The 20,772-nt window shown below is 42.5% G+C and overlaps 1 protein-coding gene across 1 annotated transcript in view; it reads right to left on the reverse strand.

Annotated features, from left to right (window-relative positions):
* Positions 1-5,172: 5,172 nt before the first annotated feature.
* Positions 5,173-20,772, reverse strand: part of HS3ST3A1 (heparan sulfate-glucosamine 3-sulfotransferase 3A1) — an 83,016-nt gene continuing 67,416 nt past the window's right edge. Inside the window, exon 2 of the mRNA XM_043903894.1 lies at positions 5,173-7,913. Within this exon, the coding sequence (XP_043759829.1) occupies positions 7,292-7,913 (622 nt within the window). The 3' untranslated portion in view covers positions 5,173-7,291. The remainder of the gene's footprint in view (positions 7,914-20,772) is intronic.

The following is a 20,772-nucleotide window of genomic DNA, read 5'->3' on the forward strand; positions in this document are numbered from 1 at the left end:
CAATCATGTCTGGCTCTTTGTGACCCCATGGACGGTAGCCCACCAGGCTCCTCTTTCCATGGAATTTTCCAGGCAGGAGTACTGAAGTGGGTTGCTATCTCCTTCTCCAGGGGATCTTTCCGACCTAGGGCGTGAACCCTGAGTCTCCTGCATTGCAGGCGGATTATTTATCAATCCACCAGGGAAGCCCAGAGGACAGTAAAAATGATGACGATAAAGCTGGAGGAACTAGAGCTAGAGTCAGTTAAATAATGAAGATGTCATTGGAATAAACTGGCCTGAAAAAGCAGGGAAGAGCCTGCTGAGAGAGCTAAGGACACACGCTGAAGTACTGATGAGGGAGACGGAGTCTGGACATTATGATCACATGGGAGATTTGCAACTTGAGTTAGGAGACAGGATGAGGCTGGTCAAAAGAGATCTGCTTCCAATTTTTCTATGTATTCATTATATATGGCTCAGGCTAATCGAGTTTACCATTCTGTTGATACAGAACTTTTTATTAATGGCCTCATCAAATAGCAGGGGCCAAACAGTCTGAAGAGGAGCTCATTATTTATGGCTGGGTGGAAGAAGAGCTGGATGTGCTGAGTACAGAATCATTTTACAGTTGAAATTTGAGGCTGCTTGGTGCTTTTCCATCTTTGTGGATAAGAAGGGATAAGAAAGCTGCACCCTCAAGAAAGGTTTCAGTGCCAGATGCTTGGATACTGGTGGGAAGGGTGTTTTTCTCTAAAGAGAACTTTTCCTAAAATGAAAAGTGTTAGTTACTCAGTTGTGTCTGACTCTTTGCAACCCTGGCAGGCTCCACAGTCCATGCGATTCTCCAGGCAAGAATACTGGAGTGGGTTGCCATGCCCACCTCCAGGAGATCTTCCCGACCCAGGTATCGAACCCATGTCTCCTGCATTGCAAGCAGATTCTTTACCATCTGAGCCACCAGGGAAGCCCAAAATGAAAAGACACATTCTAATAAAAGGTGAAGAAGATCAAAGAAGGCAGAATCAAGGCCAAGTTTGGAAATAAAAAATAACATATGATTTTGGGGCCAGGTGGTTACCAAAAGCGAAAAGTAACAGCTAAGAGTCTCAGTGAAAAGAAAGGAATGAATCTAAAAAACATAAGGATGCAAGATGACTTTTGGTATAGGATTTGGATACACTAAAATGTTGAGGGGTAAGAGGTCACCTAGAAGAGAAATGATATGGAAGCAAGAAGGGCGAGGGGAAAGAAGGGTGCAAAGATATTTGTAAGTTATTCAGTTGATGGGACATGTGGAGTTTGTTGGAAATGCTGAAAAGCTGTAACAGACTAAACTTTTTTTTTTTAATTTAGAAATAAAAGAAACTATTCAGGCCTAACTACAGTATAAACATGCTTTGAATCATTCTATATAAAGTTATTATTATTATTCTAGAATATTTACTGGAACTCTTTGTGACAAAGAACAACTGATCTGAGCTTTAAAGGGTAAGATCAAGTGGTCTGAAATAAGAACTAGGTTTGGCTCTAGAGGTATCAGTTGATGGTAACTGATCAAGAACTCTTGTTCCCTCTGAAAAACTGCAGTGAAATGACTGTCGAGTTTTCTCACTTCCTACTGTTCCCTGGTTGACCAGCTGTTGCAGGCTTGAAATAAAGAAATCCGAGCTTCGATAAGGCTTTGTGGGAAAACAGGTGGGAGAAACATGCCTCTGCCCAGACCAGAGGCAGACGACCTTTCAGGAGTGGAATGCTAAGTCGCTGACCCTGGCCCTTCAGGTCAAGGATGAGGGGCGGGGCCCTGGAGGCCTGGGAAGTGTCCTTCCGAGAACACCTCCAGCTCCAGTCAAAGGGGTGCCCCCAACTTTCACCTCTGTTTCATCCACCTTCCTGTGGGCCCTGTTTTTCCTAATGTAAATACCATTGGGGAAATTGAAACCCATCTGACCTTAGTCTCTCCTGGTGTCTATATCAGATAAACAGACTACTTTCCCTAGAGCTGAAGCTGAGAGCTGCTGCCTTAGGTGGAATGCAAGTATCTGAAGTGTGGAGTGGATAGCATCTAGCACGGTGCCTTTGAAGAGAGGGTAGAACTTAGATCAGTAGGTGAAGCCCTTGAGGACACCAGGGATCTGTGGACACAGGTAGATGAAGGCAGAGAAAAGGCACTTGGAAAGTGGAAGGGAGCAGGGAGCTTGGAGGTAGGAGGGGAAAATCTACATCACTTCTCGTTGCAATGAAAAGAAGCCCCCAAAGATGATAAATACTCGATGTTTACTATAAGAAACACGTGGACCATAGTTTAACAATGTGTGGATTAGACAGTAACCTTGACGCCTCTGAGGAATTAGAAAGCTAGAAATCTAGCTTCATCACATGCCAGCCAGCCAGAGCTAGCAAAGGATGCTGTTTCATCCTGTCTGACCCTTTGTACCTAAAAGATCAGACCCAGAATGATGGGAATGAAAAGGGCTCAGAGCAGAATGCATGATCCTTCTTTCTTGTTACCTTTTGACAGAGAAATTAGAGGAGAGTTAAGATGTTGAGCATATAGCTATTAAACGAACACAGCCAACAGTTGGAAATTTAACTAGAAAATTAGGATTATAGCCTGAAACATACTCACTAAATATCTTAAATGTCCCACAATGGATTCCTATATTAGAAGCGATTTCTATTTTCAGCTTTATTTCCTCCTGACATAATAAAAATGCATTATTTTATTACTCTGTATTTGAGGTTGCACTGCTTTATAATTTTCCCAAATTTTTTTTTTAAGTTTTAAAGGTTACAAAATTTCATGATGTGACAAACAGGTTTGTGCTTTTCCTATCCATGGTTCTCACCTATGTAGCCGAGACTCTGAATGCAAATCTATTTTCACACTGATGAAGATATTTCAAGGACCATAAACTCCATGTAACACTGATGCTTCTTGATGTTTGGGTTTTGAAAGTCCCATTCATCCTCAGTGGTTATCGGCTGCAACAGGAGCATAGGTGGGGGTTTTATTTCTATGCTAAGACATCCGTTTTTATTTTTTAAGATTTTTTTTCTGCTGTGGACCTTTCTTTAAAGTCTTTATTGAATTTGCTACAATATTGCTTGTTTTATGCTTCGGCTTTTTGGCCATGAGGCATATGGGATCTTAGCTCCCTGATTAGGGATTGAACCTGAATTCCCTACGTTGGAAGATGAATTCTTTTTAAAAAAAAAATTTTTTTTTTAAATTTATTTGGCTGCGTTGTTTGTCAGCTGTGGTGTTCAGGCTTAGTTGCTCTGTGGCATGTGGGATCTTACTCCCCCCGCCAACCCAGCAGGGATTGAACGATGTCCCCTGCATTGGAAGGTGGATTCTTAACTATTGGACCACCACGGAACTTCCAGAAGGTGAATTCTTAACCATTGGACTGCCAGGGAAGTTCCTACACTAAGACTTTCACTGGACTGACTCCATATTTTCTAATCTGGGGAACCATACCTTCTCTTTGATTCTACGGTGATCACATACAAAGACCTGGTAGAAAACGTAGCAGTAAGAATTCATCTTTCTTTGCATCCACTAGGAGTCAATTATAAACCACAGCATGTCCATCTGAATTTAGCTGATTAACAGAAGCCTAGGCATTTACCTCTACTTCTTGATACTTGGTTGCATCAGGTGACAAGAAATACTGTCAAGCCACTCTCATGGAGGAGGACTGAAGCTGTAAGACTTGAACTTGAGGAACACTCTAGAAATGTTTAATGACATTTTTTCATGTGAAGCTGTTTCCACTTCTCAGAAATGCAGCCACCGTTTGTTACAAGCTGCTTCTGTGTCTCAGTTGTAAAAACCCAGCTCAGCAAAGTTTCTCTTTAGTACTTCTCTTGACAAAGCACACCCTTAAACTCTGATCTGCTTACTATAATGGAGTCATTTATAGAGTGAGAGAAAGAAATGTTTTCAAGAGAAAACCTAGAGTGCTGAGTGAAAGAATTACCAGTCAAGCATTAATTACAGTCTGGTTTTTTAGACCTGGTTTGGACACACACTGGCTGTAACTGGTTTGCTTCTTCAGCGGGGAACCACAGCATCATTGGACATTTGGGTGTCATGATTCTTTGTGATGAAGGCTCTCATGTACATTATTAGATATTCGACAGCATCCCTGGCGCTGATTCACTAGGAGTACCCTATTCTCTACTATGCTTATTTAGAACCCCGAAATATCTCCAGACATCACTTGGGATGAAAAATTGCTATTTTTGAGAACCACTGTCTTCAACCTTAGTCTTCTCATCTGTACAGTGACTGAATGTGAGTGGAAATAGGTGTTGGTTTAAGGACAAAAGATGCCTTTAAGGGTAATCTGCTACATTCACATAAACTATTACATTACCGCTTTACAGATAGATTTTATTTATTCACATGTTAAATGCTGCTTATTTTCACAGGCATCAGATTTGGCAGGTCTCAGCTGACAGGATGGAAGTGTTTGGAAGAAACTTATCCTCTTTACAACTGCAAAAATCAAGAGTTAATTGATAGACACATCAGTGTTTTAAACCCCTGCACAACCAGCAGAAGAAAGAATTCAAGTGCCAAATGGGGATTTAATCCCGATCACTGTCAAGGTTTACTCTAACTTTGAGGATCTTTGAAAATAAGATAATTGGAGTGGGATTGATACTCCAGGAATAATAAATATCCATTCTTTAGAAGCTTACTGATCTCTAGTCAATAGACTAAAATTTATTTCTCTTAGAATTTCTTACTAATCAGAAGAATTTATACACTGTAGACATGGCCTCAAAAGCAAAATGATTCAGAGTGAGGCTGACCTCTGGTTGTTCTCTACGTCTGAGAGGAGAGCAGGAGGTCAGTGGACATGACTGTGGAGCAGAGAGCTTGGAGGAAGGGTGACGAAGAGGCTCAGATCAAGAGCACAGCCTATTTCTTATGTGATGGAGCCAAATGGACAAAAGAAATCTGAGTCCAAGTCCACACACAGAAAGGGGAAATATCACATAAAGGCAGAAATGGAAAATTCCTGTTCTGGGGTACACTGACCTGAGATCTTCATACACTTGGTTAGGATCAAGAACTTCTAATATTCTTATGAAATCTTAGAAGGTTTTCCTGGAATGCTCTGTAGTCATCCATTTAAAAAATCATATGAGCAAACAAAAAAATCTACATGCAAGAAATTCTTTGCACTCAATTCTGTTCTTTTATTATTTCTTAACATAAAAAGATGAAGGCTGATGAATACAATTGTTAGATGTGCTTGCTTCCTTGTGCGAGCCACCTTTGGGTAAGGCCAACAAATGCTTATGAGAGAATCAGAAGCACAGACATAAGAGAAAAGATGAAGAGTATAAAACGCATTTCTTGCTGCTGGTAGTGATGATTCAAGTAGAACAGAAAAACAGGCTGTAGTGTCAGGAAGCTGAGGGCACAGAAGGGAAGGAGATCAGCTGGGAAAGGGGACCTGGATTTGGGGTCTACTTAACACCCATAAAAGAGAATTAATAAATAAATCCAGAGATTTAAAGCAAGAATAGGATACCTAGAAACTTAAGTTTTTTTTCCTTCATTTTAATCCCGTGTTAGACTTCTCAAGAAATATAGTTCACTCAGTAATAGCATCTCTGTCAAATGCACAATAAAACTTCATATTTTAAAATGACGTTAGGTTCGATTGACAAAACAGAGAAGAAAAAAGAATACTGTTTTAGAACACTGGAGTGTCCGGTCCTTTCCATTTTGGCAGACATGGAAAACGTTCATGAGATTGGAGACATTTTCCTCTTGGGTTTAAACCTGTAATAAAATGTTGCTGACAGACTAATTATAAATGTTTTATATAGTTTGTGCATATGTGCTCTTCTCTAAACCAATTTAATTCCCATTAATGCTAATCTGGTTAATGCCCACTCAGAGAGGAAAGGAACACTCTTAATAAACTATTGATTTATTTGAGCTATTTAAATGGGGAACAGGCAGAAACAGATGGGAGAATAGAAAAAAAAAATCACCGTTATACCCATATCTGCATTTCTTAAGACTATTTTCCAAATATCAATGAATATTATAATTGGTATAAAGAGGAAATGGGGAAAAATAAAGTGACAAAGTGACAGCCCTCCCTCCACCCATAAAAAACTGAGGGCCTTGTAAATAAGATGTTGATTTTTTTTTTTTTTTAGTACTAGCTCCAAGGTTAGAAATAAGATGTTATAAGCAGAGGCAGACTTTCTTTGTTAAAAAATAGGTTAAAAACTGAGGTTGCTATTTGCAAACTCTTACTGATGTGGGTTTTTCTTTAAGGAAAAAAAAATAAGGTAATCAAAACAAGAATACGTAAATTCTGCCCCTACCACAGCTTGTCCTGCTCCTAGTGCGAGTAGCCACCTTGTTCTCCATGCAACAATCCAGTAATTCCCCTCACTTCAATTCAGTCGGGATTTCCACCTCTTGGGGTGCTTTAGCAAGCCAAGAAGACTGCCTCTTAAAAGACGTTGTGTCCAGGACAGAGTCGTTTCCTTGAGCACAACTGTGTAAGGTGTCTGAGCGCCATAAGGCTTGCCTAGAACTCAAAAGCAACAGGAAACCCTCCCCAAACTAGCCAAGCATTTCTAAAGGATGTCTGTGCCTTTCCCATACTTCCTGAGAAGAGTGGCACAAAACAGGGAATAAGTGGAAGATGGAGTTTTGTCAAGGGTCCACCACCTGGCAGTAAGATACGTCACTTAACCTCCCTGATACTCAGTTTCTTTATCTATAAAATGGGGATAATAGCCTTCCTGTTCTATGTTGTTAAATCACAGCTGAATATAAGGATCAAGAAAGATGTAGTTGAAAACACTGTGATATCCGAGAAGTGATGGGTAACCGTACAGAATTATTAATTGGGAAAGGGTTTAAGAAAAAGTGGCACAGGAACAAAATTAAAGGGAGAAAAACATCAGGAGAGATATCAGTTTTATCTGGGCTGTGTTAAAAAAAGAGAGGGAGTGAGCTATACTCTCAGGAATTTCTTGAAAGTTTTAATGGCAACTGACATTCATACTTCATAACTGTGCACGTAAAACATAAAATAAAGATGGAAAATGGAGATTCCTGCAGGTTTCCTTTTTTTATGGAAACCATTGCGGTTGGTAGTTGTGAGGGTGGAGAGGAGAACAATCTCTTTAACATTCATGGGGAAAAAAAAATACTGAAACAAATATCGGCAGCGCAAATATTAAACTGCTTCTTCTCTACCGATTGGTAAAAAAATATATTATCTTCTGATATTTTCTTTTTTCTTTTTAAATTAAAAGTTCATCCGTCCCAGCCGAAGTCGTGGCCCGTCATCTGGTAGAACTTGCGGTTGAAGGGCCGGTAGAAATCCCGCAGCTGCCGCAGCACCTGCGCGTCGATCTCGGGGTGGGGTCTGCCCTTGGTCTTGCCCAGGCAGTGGGGGCGGCCGCTGCCCTCCGCCTTCTTGAGGCAGGGGAAGCCCTTGGTCTGGTTGAAGTAGAAGTGCTTGTCCGAGATGATGCGCTTGAGGCCCAGGAAGTCCTGCACGCGGCCCAGCTCGCCGGCCGGGTCGCGCACCAGGCGCTCGCCGCTCACGAAGAGCATCTGGCGGGCGGGGAAGTGGCGCAGCCAGCGCTCCAGGTGCTCCGCGTACAGGCCGATCTGGATGGCGCTCCACGAGCGGTCCACCAGGCCCGCCGAGCGGTTCCGGAAGGCCAGGCTCTCGAAGCTGGGGATGTCGGGCCGCTTGGAGAGCGTCTGCGTGTAGTCCGACACGGCCCGGGTCACCGGGTCCCGCACCACCACCAGGAGCTTGGTGTCCTTGGACATGGCCGAGATGCGCGCGGGCGCCTCGCGCGTCACGAAGTAGCTGGGGGTCTTCTCCATGGTGATCTGGCCGTCCAGGGTCCTCGGCATCAGGTCCCTGCGCGGAGCAAACAGACCAGGGCGGGTCAGAGGTCACAGCTCTTTGGCCACACGTCTCCAAGTCAACACTTTTTAAAAAATTGATTGTTAATGGGAGGTTAACTGCTACACAATGTTGTGTAAATTCCTGGTGTACAACGTGAATCAGCTATAGGTATACACATACCCCCTCCCTGCCACCCGCCCCTCCATTGGACCCGTCCCCCCATCCCACCCCTCTAGGTCATCACCGAGCATCCAGTTGCAATGTCAACACTTTCAATCCTGGCTCCATCTAATTACAGTTGTAGAAACATGAAAAAATGTAAGCCAAATTTCAGAGCTGAGAGATACAGGAACGTCCCTCTGAAGCTTGGAGGTCAGATGATCTCTATCCACCTAAGATGTGAAGGCACCTTAGTTTAGGGTAGAAGGAGAAAGATTCGACATTCTCTGAGATCCTCTCCTGGTGTCACCTCTTCCCTTATTTTCTGCCGTATCCAGCTTTTAGAGGGCCCTGAACATCTGATATGAGAACCTCAGGTCCCTGAGTGGAGCAGAAAGGCACATTAGAGCCAGGAGCCTGAGTGCCTTCCCCTAATGGACTCTGTGAGCTTCCTTCTAGGAGAGCGAAAGTCTTATGCACCCAGAGCCAGGCGGCCTGAGTTGATGTACCAATCGCTCCCCTTACTAGGTATGTCGCTGTGACCTCGGAGAAGTTGCACAGACACTCTGCACCCCTAGTTCCTAGTGGATGTACTTTATGGGAAATAATAACACTATTTTGACCTCCCACGGATGTTGTGATGTTGTGTAATATTAAAGGTATTAATATACCTTGATAGCTTAGAAAAGTGCCTGGCACAAAATAAATGCTATGTAATTTTTTTATAATCATCAACCCACAAGGCTGTAAGACAATAACCTTGATCAAATTCTTTTAGGTGAATTAGAATATTGTAATAAACACAATTATACAGCAGTGAGATGGTGTTAAAATACCCTGAGCCCTTTTTGTCGTTTTCTTATAAACAAACTATAATCAACATAATATCATTGTGTAGTACACAAAATATTTCTCTTTATAATTTCTGAACTTTCCAATAACAAACAAGACTTATCAAATAATCCATCTTTTATCATCTAATAATTTGAAATGCCACCCTTAAAATAGTTTAAATATCGTGGTCCCTCTCTCTATTGGCCCAACTGTCATGTTAAGTTACTATCATGTTATGGTAATATATTTTCTTGTACATCAAAGTAAATTCTGACTCTGTTGTTCAAAACGTTCTTGACGATTCTTGTCTGTTTATTCTTCCTGACAAATGTTAGAATCACTTGTCATGTGGGGGTGGGGGGGAAATTCCTGTTAAGAGTCCTGTTGGAGAGATTGCTACCGAATTCAAGCATGAGAAAGGATGGGTCTCAGAGCCAGTCCAAAAGTACAAGCACGTGAAATAAAACCTATGTGTTTTTCCAAAAGTGTACTGCCATTAAATCCACTATTTATCATAGATTTGAAATATGTATCTATATGTTGTTGTTTAGTGGCTAAGTCATGTCCAACTCTTTTGTGACCCCATGGACTGTAGCCCACCAGGCTCCTCTGTCCAGGGGATTTTCCAGGCAAGAATCCTGGATCCGTGGTATCTTTCTGACCCAGGGGTCGAACCCAAGTCTTGTGTCTTGTGCACTGGCAGGCAGGTTCTTTATCACTAGGGCCACCTGGGAAGCCCCAAGCTATCTAATACTGGTGCTTTTGGGGGTTGAGGATAAGAAAGGGACTAGAATCTTCAAATACATTTACAGTTTCTTCTGTGGTTATTGTTGTTTTGTAATGATCTGCTTCATCTTCGGTGAATTTTGTCAATTAATATTTTCCTAAAAATCACCCAGTTGAGTAGTTGAAGTTTTATGCCCTGTCTCAACTATAATTTTGTGGGGGTTCTTCCTGCCTTTCTTTCTAGTTGGTAGATGACTTTTCAAATTTACTTATTTGCATTTTACTTTTTTAATGACATTTATTCTTTTTCTATTCATGCTTTGTTCTTCCAATTTAATTAATTGAATGTTTAGTTCATTTATTATAATTTCTCTCATCTCAAGTAATAAAAACATTTGAAGCTACTATTTTCCCTTTAAGTACAGACTTGGTCAAATTCCCCAAACTTCGACATGTACTGTTGGTCCTTTGCATAACTTCACAAATATTTAGTAATTGCACTTGATGCTTTTTCTTTTTGGTTCAGGCATTAGGATTGCTTTTACTTTTATTAAATTCTGATGGTTGACTTGCTGGTTTCATTCATAATTTTATTATTAACTTCTATTTCACCTTTGTAATAAAAAATGTACTGTGTTACATGAGTCTGCTTTTGTTTGATTTCCTGTAATTTTATTCCTCCTGTATATTTGCTAATTGTATATTATGAAAAATTTCAAATATACCCCAAAGTAGAGAAAACTATAACATATATCTCACGTAACTTACATCCAACTTCAAAAAGCAACTGACTGCCAACTTCATTTCCTTCCTAACCCACTGTGTCAACTCCCCCATCACCCCAAATGAATTACTTTGACGTTTATCTCAGACATCATGTCAATTGCTTCACAAACAATCTGTTACCATGTGCATTTATACCTGGCACAAATTCTTCAACATTCGTGCAATAAGCCACTGATGCTGGCTTAGTTTAATGATACAGATCTCCTCACAATTTTCTTTCTTTGATATTTTAGTCAGCTTATCTTTACTTTTCTTTTGGAGGGGAAATGATAATTAGATATCTGATTCCTGTTGCTTTTTTCCTTGTTGATTTAAGAAATCTGCAATTCCTTTTTCAGAACTTTTAACTGTGTCCCCATCTCCCATTTCTTAGACATATCTGAAGGTCTGGGTGAGAAAAAGCAAAGACCAGGGAAGTCTGTGTTGACACAAGGGAGACACAGATGGTCATGACTGCCTGTGTAATGCTGGGGCCCCCGTGTGACACAAATCCCCAGATTTTGTCACTGTGTATGTGTGTGTATATATATATATTCACAGTGACTGAATCTGTGGATTCGTCACATATATACACACGTATATGGGCTTCCCTCAAGGCTCAGCAGAAAAGAATCAGCCTGCAATGCAGGAGATCTGGGTTCAATCCCTGGGTCGGGAAGATCCCCTGGAGAGGGGAAGGGCAACCCACTCCAGTATTCTCGCCCGGGAAAGCCCATGGACAGAGGAGACTGGAGGGCTACAGTCCATAGGGTCACAGAAGAGTTGGACAGGACTTAACAACTAAACAACAACGACAACACACACACACACACACACACACACACACACAGCCCCTTCATGGAACTGAGAAGTCGGCTAGACCAACCTACTTTGGAAGCTAAGTTACACTTTTATAAGATGAGCCAGGAGATCTATACAGAAACTGTTGGACTATCTCAGGGAAGAAAATTGGATCAAATGTGTGAAAAAAGTTCTGGGCTGTAAAAAAACACACCTCAGACACCACTGAAATGATAAGGAGGAGTATTTCATGATTTTTTAAAAAGAGTCAGCATTCTTGCCTCCTTTCCTATCATCTCTGACTTTTAACCACTCGACCTCGCATTTTGCCAGTAGAATAGAGATAACACCCTTCAGATGGGAGCTGCTGGTGGGCAATCTCAGTCTTCCTGCCCTCCGGCCCCGGGGAGAAGTACAGACTCCCCAGCGGCCTGTCAGCAGAGATTAAAGTCATAGACTGTGCCGGCCCAGAGGAAATATTACCCATATCCCTGAAGAAAAGAAATGCTATTTTAAATTATCTCGATAGGGTAGGAAAAAGAGCTATCCAAAGTAGGAGGAGTTTGAAGAGGAAACAGCTAAAATAGGATTTCAGAGGAAAAACACATTAATTACTGTCATCTTCAGGATGAGGAAAGTGGACGGGATGGGGAGTTCGAGTGAACTAGGGGCTGCCTGCTACCTACTTTCTTCATAAAGGAAGAAATGCAAGTGCAAGTAAATCCTTGATGAGGCTTATATTGCAGAGAATTATTGCTTTGTAAAAGGACTCATCTCAGAATTCTTTAAATGGCCATCTCCCTTTTAAATTCTTAGATTCGTTTTCTTATTGCAACTTGAATTTTAATGCTCAGAAAAGAGCTCCTTTATCACACAAAACAAAATGCACATATATGTTGGAATATAGTATTTCAAAGTGTTTAGGTGAATTTAGACATCTTCCTTCCTTACCCAAGTGAAGCATGTACTATGACTGCTCTGTATAAGGGTTCAGCCTGGGACACTCAATGGAAGAGCCACACAAGCACAATGAGAACTTCTCAGAAACACCGGGCAAGTGAGGGGAGCAGAGAGGCGAGTGCAATGAGAAGACATGTGGGTTTGCCTAAAGACCAGACAAGCTGGGGTGCAGGGTGAGAAATTCCAGTGAACAATGGACAGGGTGGGTCCTAGGATGCCTTAATTTCCAGGCAAACGGGATTGGCTGTTCCATTCACTTTGCAGGAGTGAAAATAATTTTGAGACAATTTATAGTAGAAATGGGTAGGATAAAAGGGTAGAAACTAGAATTATAAAGAAAAATTAGAGATGATTATTTGTTTTCTCCTGAAGATGTCAAGGAGAAGAAGGAGTTTCACAAGAAGAAAGAGTTTCACAAGCAAATGGAGGATTATTACCAGGTGCATGGCACACTTTTGTTCTTTGTCTCCAAAGAAAAAAAAGAAGAATTCACCATAGCCAAAGAGTAGAAGCAACACAAGTGTCCAGAGAGGGCTGAGGGCTGAATGGGCAGACAAAACATGATCTACCCATACTGTGGAATATTATGCAGCCTTAAAAAGGGAACAGAATTCTGACACCTGCTGCAACACGGATGGGCCTTAAGGCCTTGATGCTGAGTGAAATAAGCCAGGCTCAGAAGGATACAGACTGTGTGATCCCACTTGTATGAGGTCCCTAGAGAAGCTGAATTCACAGAGACAGAAAGTAGAATAGTGATTGCCAGGGCTGGGGGCTGGGGGAGGGGGAGTTTGTATTTGGTGGGGATTTTAGTTTTGCAAGATGAAAAGAGTTCAGGAGAATGATCACTTAGCAACGTAAATGGACTTACTGCTACTGACCTGGGAAATGGTCAGTTAAAATGGTCAGTTAAAAATGGCTAAGATGGCAAATGTTATGTCTATTTTAGCCTGATTTCTTTAAAAAAAGAACTCACCCAGAAGACAAAGACATCGAATTGTATCAATAGAAATGAATTAGACAGCCAGTTACAAAAATGTATACACTAGATGATGTCTCCTATAAAAAGCTCAAAAACAGGCAAAACCCACCTCTAGTGTTAGATGTCAGCTCAGCTGTTACCTTTGGTGGGGGGGAGGATTAGTGACTGAGGCCACAGGGGCTTCTGGAAAGTCAGGAATACCCCAGTGCAGGATCTGGGTGCTGGTGACATGAGTATCCACCCTGTGAAACATCACTGAGTCAGATCCTAGGATCTGAGTCCTTTTCTGAATGGTGTTATACTTCAGTAAAAACTTATGGCACATATAAAAATAAATGGACCAGTTTTCTACAATTCTCCAAGGAACACGTGGATTTCAAGAAGGGCATTTGCGAGACTTCCATGGTGGCTCAGTGGTAAAGAATCTGCCTGCCAATGCAGACGACAAGGGTTCAATCCCTGGTCTGGGAAGATCCCTCATGCCGCAGAGAAGCTAAGCTTGTGTACCATAGCTACTGCAGCCTGTAGCCTGGAGCCCATGCTCCACAATAAGAGAAGCCACTGCAATGAGAAGCCCATGCGCTGCAACTAGAGAGTAGCCCCCACTTGCTGCAACTAGAGAAAAGCCTGTGCAGCAATGACGACCCAGCAAAGCCAAAAATAAGTAAATAATTTATAAAAAAGGGCATTTGCTAAACCAACTACATTTACAATTTGTGGAAGTTTAGTTCATGAAGGGACAAGGATTGAGCTTCCATCTCTAGGAACCAGTGATCCTCCTAGGGACCCCTTGCCCCTCACCCCGGGCAAGTTATCAGAACAGGAGCTGCCTGGCCTCTGTCCCAAATGAGATTCTCCCAGCGCTATAAGCGCCTTGGAGTTCACAGTATCACGGAGGATGTGTCTCTACAGTGTGGATACAAGCACAGAGATAGCTGAAGAATGTAGTATGCTTGCAAAACATTTATCAATGGTTTTCTCCTGTAAGATAAGATAGACATTATGCTCCCAGTTTTTCTGAGGAAGAAGCTGAGATTTAGGCAGGAAAAGCAGCAGGTCCAAGCTCCCATGGTTGTCTATGAGAGGTGATGGATGGTCCTCCCAGTGCCCGCGGCCAGGTTATCCCTGTTGCATAGGATGAGAGAAAAGTCAGCAGACAAGAGCAATGGGAAAAGGACATACAGAGGGTGACTCGGACGGAGCCAGTTCGATGGATGCAGACCCAATAATGTGAGAAAGTTACCCCATAGGGTGGCTGTGAAGAGGCTGAAAGGCCCAAATTGAACACAGATGAAGGAATTTGTCTGTTTGAAACAGGGGAGCTGCGTGAAATTAGACTGAAAAGGGGAGGGTGTGATTAACGTCAGTGAGAGATTAAATCTGAGTCAGCGTACAAGTCAGGATGGATCAGGAAAGCCCTGCAGGTAGTTAGATATATCTGGGGAGGTTCTTCCAGTGCGATCCCAGCTTGAGGAGCAGAGGACCTGGGTTAGGGGCTGAAAGTGAGGAAGAAAAAGGTGGTGAGAAAGGGAGGAATACTGATGGGGGGGCCACAGGGGGCCACACAACTGATTCACGGAGCGAACAGAGGGGATGTTTGCAAAGAAGATCCCAAAGTTTTACAGGTGGAAAATGATAGAAATTTTACTATAAAAAAGCCCCCCAAACAGCTCCCAAAACAAAAATGCAGTTGAACTGCACAGCAAAAGGAACTCTGCTCAATGTTATGTGGCCTCCTGGATGGGAGGGTTTGGGGGAGAATGCATGTGTATGTATGGCTGAGTCCCTTTGAGGGTCACCTGAAACTGTCTGTTAATTGTTTGTTAATTGGCTATACTAAAAAAAAAAGTTAAAAAAATAAGACCATTGCTACACTCATTTTTTTAAAAAAAATAACTAATGGAAGAAATACATCACTTAATTTATATGATGAATAAATAGAAGACACTAAAGAATCTTTCACATGAGAAAAAAAAGATTTCTGCCTGAGAATTCTAATGAAGACAAAAGACAACACATGATTGCTTTTATCCTAAAACATGGCTTAGATGGATCATACATCTCCATGAAGAAAACAGAGTTTCATAGGAAACTCAAAACTAGGAATAGAAGTGTGGATTCAGCTTTGATTCTGATATTAAAAGCTGTGTGACCTTAAGTGGATCACTTAAGTTCTCTGGGCCTTGGTTTCTTCATCAGCAAAATAAGACCACCATCTCCCATATCTTAGAGACCATCCCAGCTCTAAAGTTCCACATATGTTCAGGGCTTTAACTCATTAGTAACCTGTCAGATTGAAAGTTCCACCCAGCCTCACACTTGCTGATCTCTTCTGAAGTGTGACTACCAATCAAATAAAAAGATTTTTGCAAATCATTAAGCAGGGCAACTTGGCATCAACAGAATTGATTTCAGAATCAATGAGGCTGAAAAGAATACAGCTCCAGTAACAGACACCAAGGCAAAGTGCTGAGGCTGGTTCAGATGAAGGCTGTCTTGGCATCTCCCTGGTGCCTGGAGGCAGCAGAAAGACCAACTAGCCCATCCACCAGCTGAGTAATCTTGCTGCCTTCAGGAAGACAGGGACAAAGGAGACCTATCTCTGTATCTGCGTGTGTGTGTGTGTTTTTTTTTTTGGCTGCACCATGTGGCATGTGGGATCTTAGTTCCCTGACCAGGGATCAAACCCTTGTTCTGTGCACTGGAAGTAGGGGGTCTTAACCACTGGACCACCAGGGAAGTCCCGAAGGAGACCCATCTCTGCATCACTCATCCTCTGTGGCCAAAACATCAAAACAAGATGTCACTGCTAGAAAGTGAAGTCCACAGAAAAGACTCTGTTACCAATAACAGACACAGGACACTCAAGAATTCAATTCCAAGTGTCTTAGGAAGACATGATGAAGACAGAAGCAAAGGAACCCATACTTAGCATTTACTGTAGATCGAGATCTGATGTATTCTTTCCTGCATCTCACAACAGTGAAAAGCTAGAATTACTTGCGTAATATCTCAGAGGAGGAAATGGGCTCAGAGAGATTACAGTTGTTGTCCAAAGACACACAGTAATGAGTGAAAGGGACAGAATGAAAATCCAGGTCCATTCTGCCCCACAGCACATGCTCCTTCCACCTTCCTGGACCTGGGCAGGGGTCTGTTGGCAGATGGCAGATCCATCACTGACATTCTGTCACAACGAGGGAATATGACAGGCACTACTTCCCTATCCACCTCAAGAGCATGAATCATTCTGCCTGGAATCTTGCAAACAGGTCGCAGACACTGCCTGTTTTTTCAAAGGCTTTCTTCTGTAAGGGAAGGACCTAAGTTGTAAGGCAAAGGTAATTTACCTTGAGAAATAAATAAATCTGGCCCATGTACACATACATTTTTTTTTTCCTTTTAGTCTCTGCAACCAAACAGAACTGTGTGTCTGTTTCTGGAAACCTCCGGCAGCAGGAAATTCTAGGGAAAACATGCTCTTTTCATGGCCATGGAGTGAAGGTGGTTCCCAGGGGGGCCTCCGATGGCGTGAGCCAGGAGCACAGGAAGCAAAGTAACTCCAATGCCGCCGGGCCTGCGTCGCCCGGGCCAAGGGCAGCTATGGCAATATTTCTTTTCCTGCTGGCATTATGTGGGACCCCCACTCCGAACGTGCCTTCTGAGGCTGGAAAGAAAACTCCCTTTCGCTGATGTTTTTGAGTTGGCTTCTGTAGGAAAGGAAGATGTATGGTTTTGGAACCGGCTCCCACACTGACCGAATATCGATGTGCAGATCTGATAAGCAAACTGTCGTCAAGATATCCAAGCGTCAGACTTAAAGATGGATACATTTCCCAGTGCCCTGAAAGCCAGTGTTCCTTCTAAACATCTGAACAATCAAGTAAAGAGACAGAAAGAGATGGTTCTCACCCTCCTCAGGCTTATGGACCAAGGAAACCAGCTTATTTCAAGAAAGCAACACAATGCTCCTTGGCACTGCAGGGGAGGAGAGGGAAGTCAAGGATTCTTGGTTGATAATGTGGGGGAGCCTCATGGAAGGACAGAAAATACATCTGGATCCAGGTCATATAGCAGGGCAGTCCTGAAGGGGAAGAGGCAAGGGTTATCTGGGATCATAAATTCAATCCATAATCCTTGATGTCGGTGTGGGATCTCAGAGTTTCCCAAGCAATTCTACAATTTTTATCATCTGTGGACTCTTAGGAAATACAAAAATAGACCAGTATCTTACAAGGCTCATTGTTCCACCCTCTCATTTTCTCCTTCTAAGTTTACTTCTTTGGGAAACTCATGTGTTCATAAGATTGAAAATATCCTTTCTAACCTCGTTTACAGCATCCCAAACTCTGTTTTATTTTTATTTTTTTTTAAGTTTTTTTTATGTGATCCATTTTTGAAGTCTTTATTGAATGTCACAAATTACTACTGTTTAACATTTTGGTTTTCTGGCTGCGAGGCATGTGGGATCTCAGTTACCGGACCAGGGATCGAACTCACACTCCTGCATTGGAAGACGAAGTCTTAACCACTGGGACACCAGGGAAGTCCCCCAAACTCTGTTTTAAAATGGTGTCTGGCTCTTGGGAACTGATGTACCTCTCCCGAAGTCCTCTCAAAATATCAAAGAATACCCAGAAAGAAAGCCCTAACCCCATTAAAATCTAGAGGTAACGGACCACCTAATAATAGTGGCAGAATTGATAAAGACAACCAGAGTCTGGGAAAGAGAGGACCTGGGAAAAAGATGGGGATTTTCCGTCTGTCCACAGTGGATCTATCTCTGGATGTCAGGTGTTCTTTATGCATCATGCTGGGAAGGGATGATCATTACTCAGTCCAGGTACACAGGTTTCAATACCTGTGCTAGCCTGGGAGTGAACATCTCCTTGACTTTTGCATTCTATGTACTATTGATGCCGCATCCTAGTTCTGGCCTTGGTAGAGATCCACACTTTGAAAAGTATTCACAAAGTGTTCTAGAATTTGAGGATAAAGAAAGTATCTCAAGGGCATTCCCAAAGAAAGGCAAACAAAACAGCACAATATCTAGGCTACTGACACCTATGAAGGTGGGAGAGGGGTTGGCATAGACCTGAGTTAGGGCCCGAAATGTATAGAAGATTATAAAGAGAAAAATCTGAGCTGTTTCTACTGAGCTCAGTTTTATTGCATTGAAAGAAGCATCCAAATTACATCTTCAGATAGGCAATGATTCCAAACACTTGGCATCTAGGAGAATTTAAGCAAAAAAGCAACCTTGAGATTTCATTTTAATTGAACAGTAGACAGAGCAAAATGAAAAGCTCAAATGTCCAAGAAACAGAGGTGACATAGAAATTCAATTAGAAGAGAAATGATGAGATGATTGAATGGCATCACTGACTCAATGGACATAACTCTGAGGACACTAAGGGAGACAGTGAAGGAAAGGAAGCCTGGCATGCTGTAGTCCATGGGGTCACAAGGAGTTGGACACGATTTAGTGACTGTACAACAGAAATGTCTTAACGTTTCTAAATCTAGTTATAAAAAAATGACTATAGAAAACAGTATTGGAATTGGAGTTATTGCAAAGAACTGACTCACTGGAAAAGACCCTGATGCTGGGAAAGACTGAAGGCGGGAGGAGAAGGGGTGACAGAGGATTAGATGGCTGGATGGCATCACCGCCTCGATGGACATGAGTTTGAGCAGGCTCTGGGAGATGGTGATGGACAGGGAAGCCTGGTCCATGAGGCCACAAAGAGTTGGGCATGACTGAGCAACTGAACTGAACTGAACCTGATAGAAAACAGAGATAAACTGTAATTAAATTAGCATCTACAGCCTAAATAATATTTATAAACTCTTAAAAGTGTGTGTGTGTGAGAGGGAGAGAGATTACAGAAAGACAGACAGATCAAGAATGAGATGAAGAAAGTCAGACAAAGACAAATATAATTTGATATCACTTACATGCGGACTCTAAAAAAAAATGACACAGATGAACTTATTTACAAAACATAAGCAGACTCACAGACATAGAAAACAAACTGATGGCTACCAAAGGGGAAAGGTTGGGGGAAGAGGGATAAATTAGGTGTTTGGGAGTAACATGCAAAGCCTACTATATATAAAATAGATAATCAGCAAGCACCTATTGTAGAGCGCAGGGGACTACACTCAATATTCTGTAATAACCTACATGGGACAAGAATTTAAAATGAACAGATGTATTTAGTATGAATGAATAGTATTTAAATATATTTAGAATGAATAGTATATGAGTCATTCTGCTGAACCTGAAATGAACACAATATTGTCAATCAGCTATATTCCGAGTGCGTGCTAAGTTGCTTCAGTCATGTCCAACTCTTTGGACTATAACCCACCAGGCTCCTCTGTCCACTGGATTCTCCAGGCAAGAATACTGGAGTGGGTTGCCAGGCCCTCCTCCAGGGGATCTTCCTCACCCAGGGATTGAACCAGGGATTGAACCCAGGTCTCCTGCATCTTCTGCATTATAGGTGGATTCTTTACCCCTGGAATCACCTGGGAAGCCCCCAACCATACTCCAATATAAAGTAAAAACCAAAAAGAAACCAAAATGAGCTGGAGAAAAGGAAGTAGGTAAGACTGTGATCTTGTGGGGGCACCATCACTGACGGATAACTGGGGGGAGTCTCAAAGCACCAACCCAATCCCCAACCCAGTCTTGTGGTTTCACAGAGGCAGGAAACCATGGGTTTTCTGAAAAAACCCAAAGCTGGATGGACCCAAGGCTTGGCTTAGACCCTGTTCACCTGAGCCCTGGTTCACTGTTGTCTCCATGATACAAAATTCTTCTCAAATTCTAGAAATACAGAGAGCTCTGGGTTCGACCATGCTGAGGTTTCAACTCCCTAAACCATATAGTTCATCCCTGCAGGGGAAATTCCCTTGTGGTCCTTTTGAGGCAGGAATGATGCATTAAACACCAGCCTCGATGAAAGGAGGGGCTGTTCTTCATCCTATCTGGTACTTTTAACCATGTTCCAAGATCAACCATCCAGAGGAGACGTGGAATTCCTCATGGGGCAGGCAGGGCCAGGGCCGAGGGTGGGGGCAGCTCTCCTAGCTCTGCGGCCACAGCCAGGGCTGCGGCCATGGCCACGGCCATGCATGCCCCCAGTTCAGCTCATTCTGGCTCCAGACAGGGTTTTATAAACGACTGGTCTGAGGGCTGTCAGCTTCTGTGCAGCTGCAGACGGATCCTCTCATCAGCCTGGAATTATCAGCCCTTCGCATACGTGCCACTACAGATAAGGCAAGAAATGTGCTTTCGTGGCTTGAAATTGACGATCTAAGGACAGCAGAGCAGCCGAGACACATGGGGGCAGGATGAGAAAAACCTTGACATTTTAGAAAGCCTCTTTGTTACATTTGGATAAGGATGCATTTTTTGTTGTTGTCGGTTTTGGTTTCCTTGATTTCTGTTTGTTAGGTTCTGGACACAGAGTGGGTGCTCAGCAATATGCCTGCAAAGTTTATTTATGTGTATGTATTTTAGGCTGCTCTGGGTCTTCATTGCTGTGCACGGGCTTTCTCTAGTTGTGGTGAGCAGGCTTCTCACTGCAATGACTTCTCTTGTTGCGGAGCATGGGCTCTAGGGCGCTCTGACTT

The sequence above is a fragment of the Cervus elaphus genome, chromosome 5 (assembly GCF_910594005.1).
Source record: "Cervus elaphus chromosome 5, mCerEla1.1, whole genome shotgun sequence".
NCBI classification, from domain to species: Eukaryota; Metazoa; Chordata; class Mammalia; order Artiodactyla; family Cervidae; genus Cervus; species Cervus elaphus.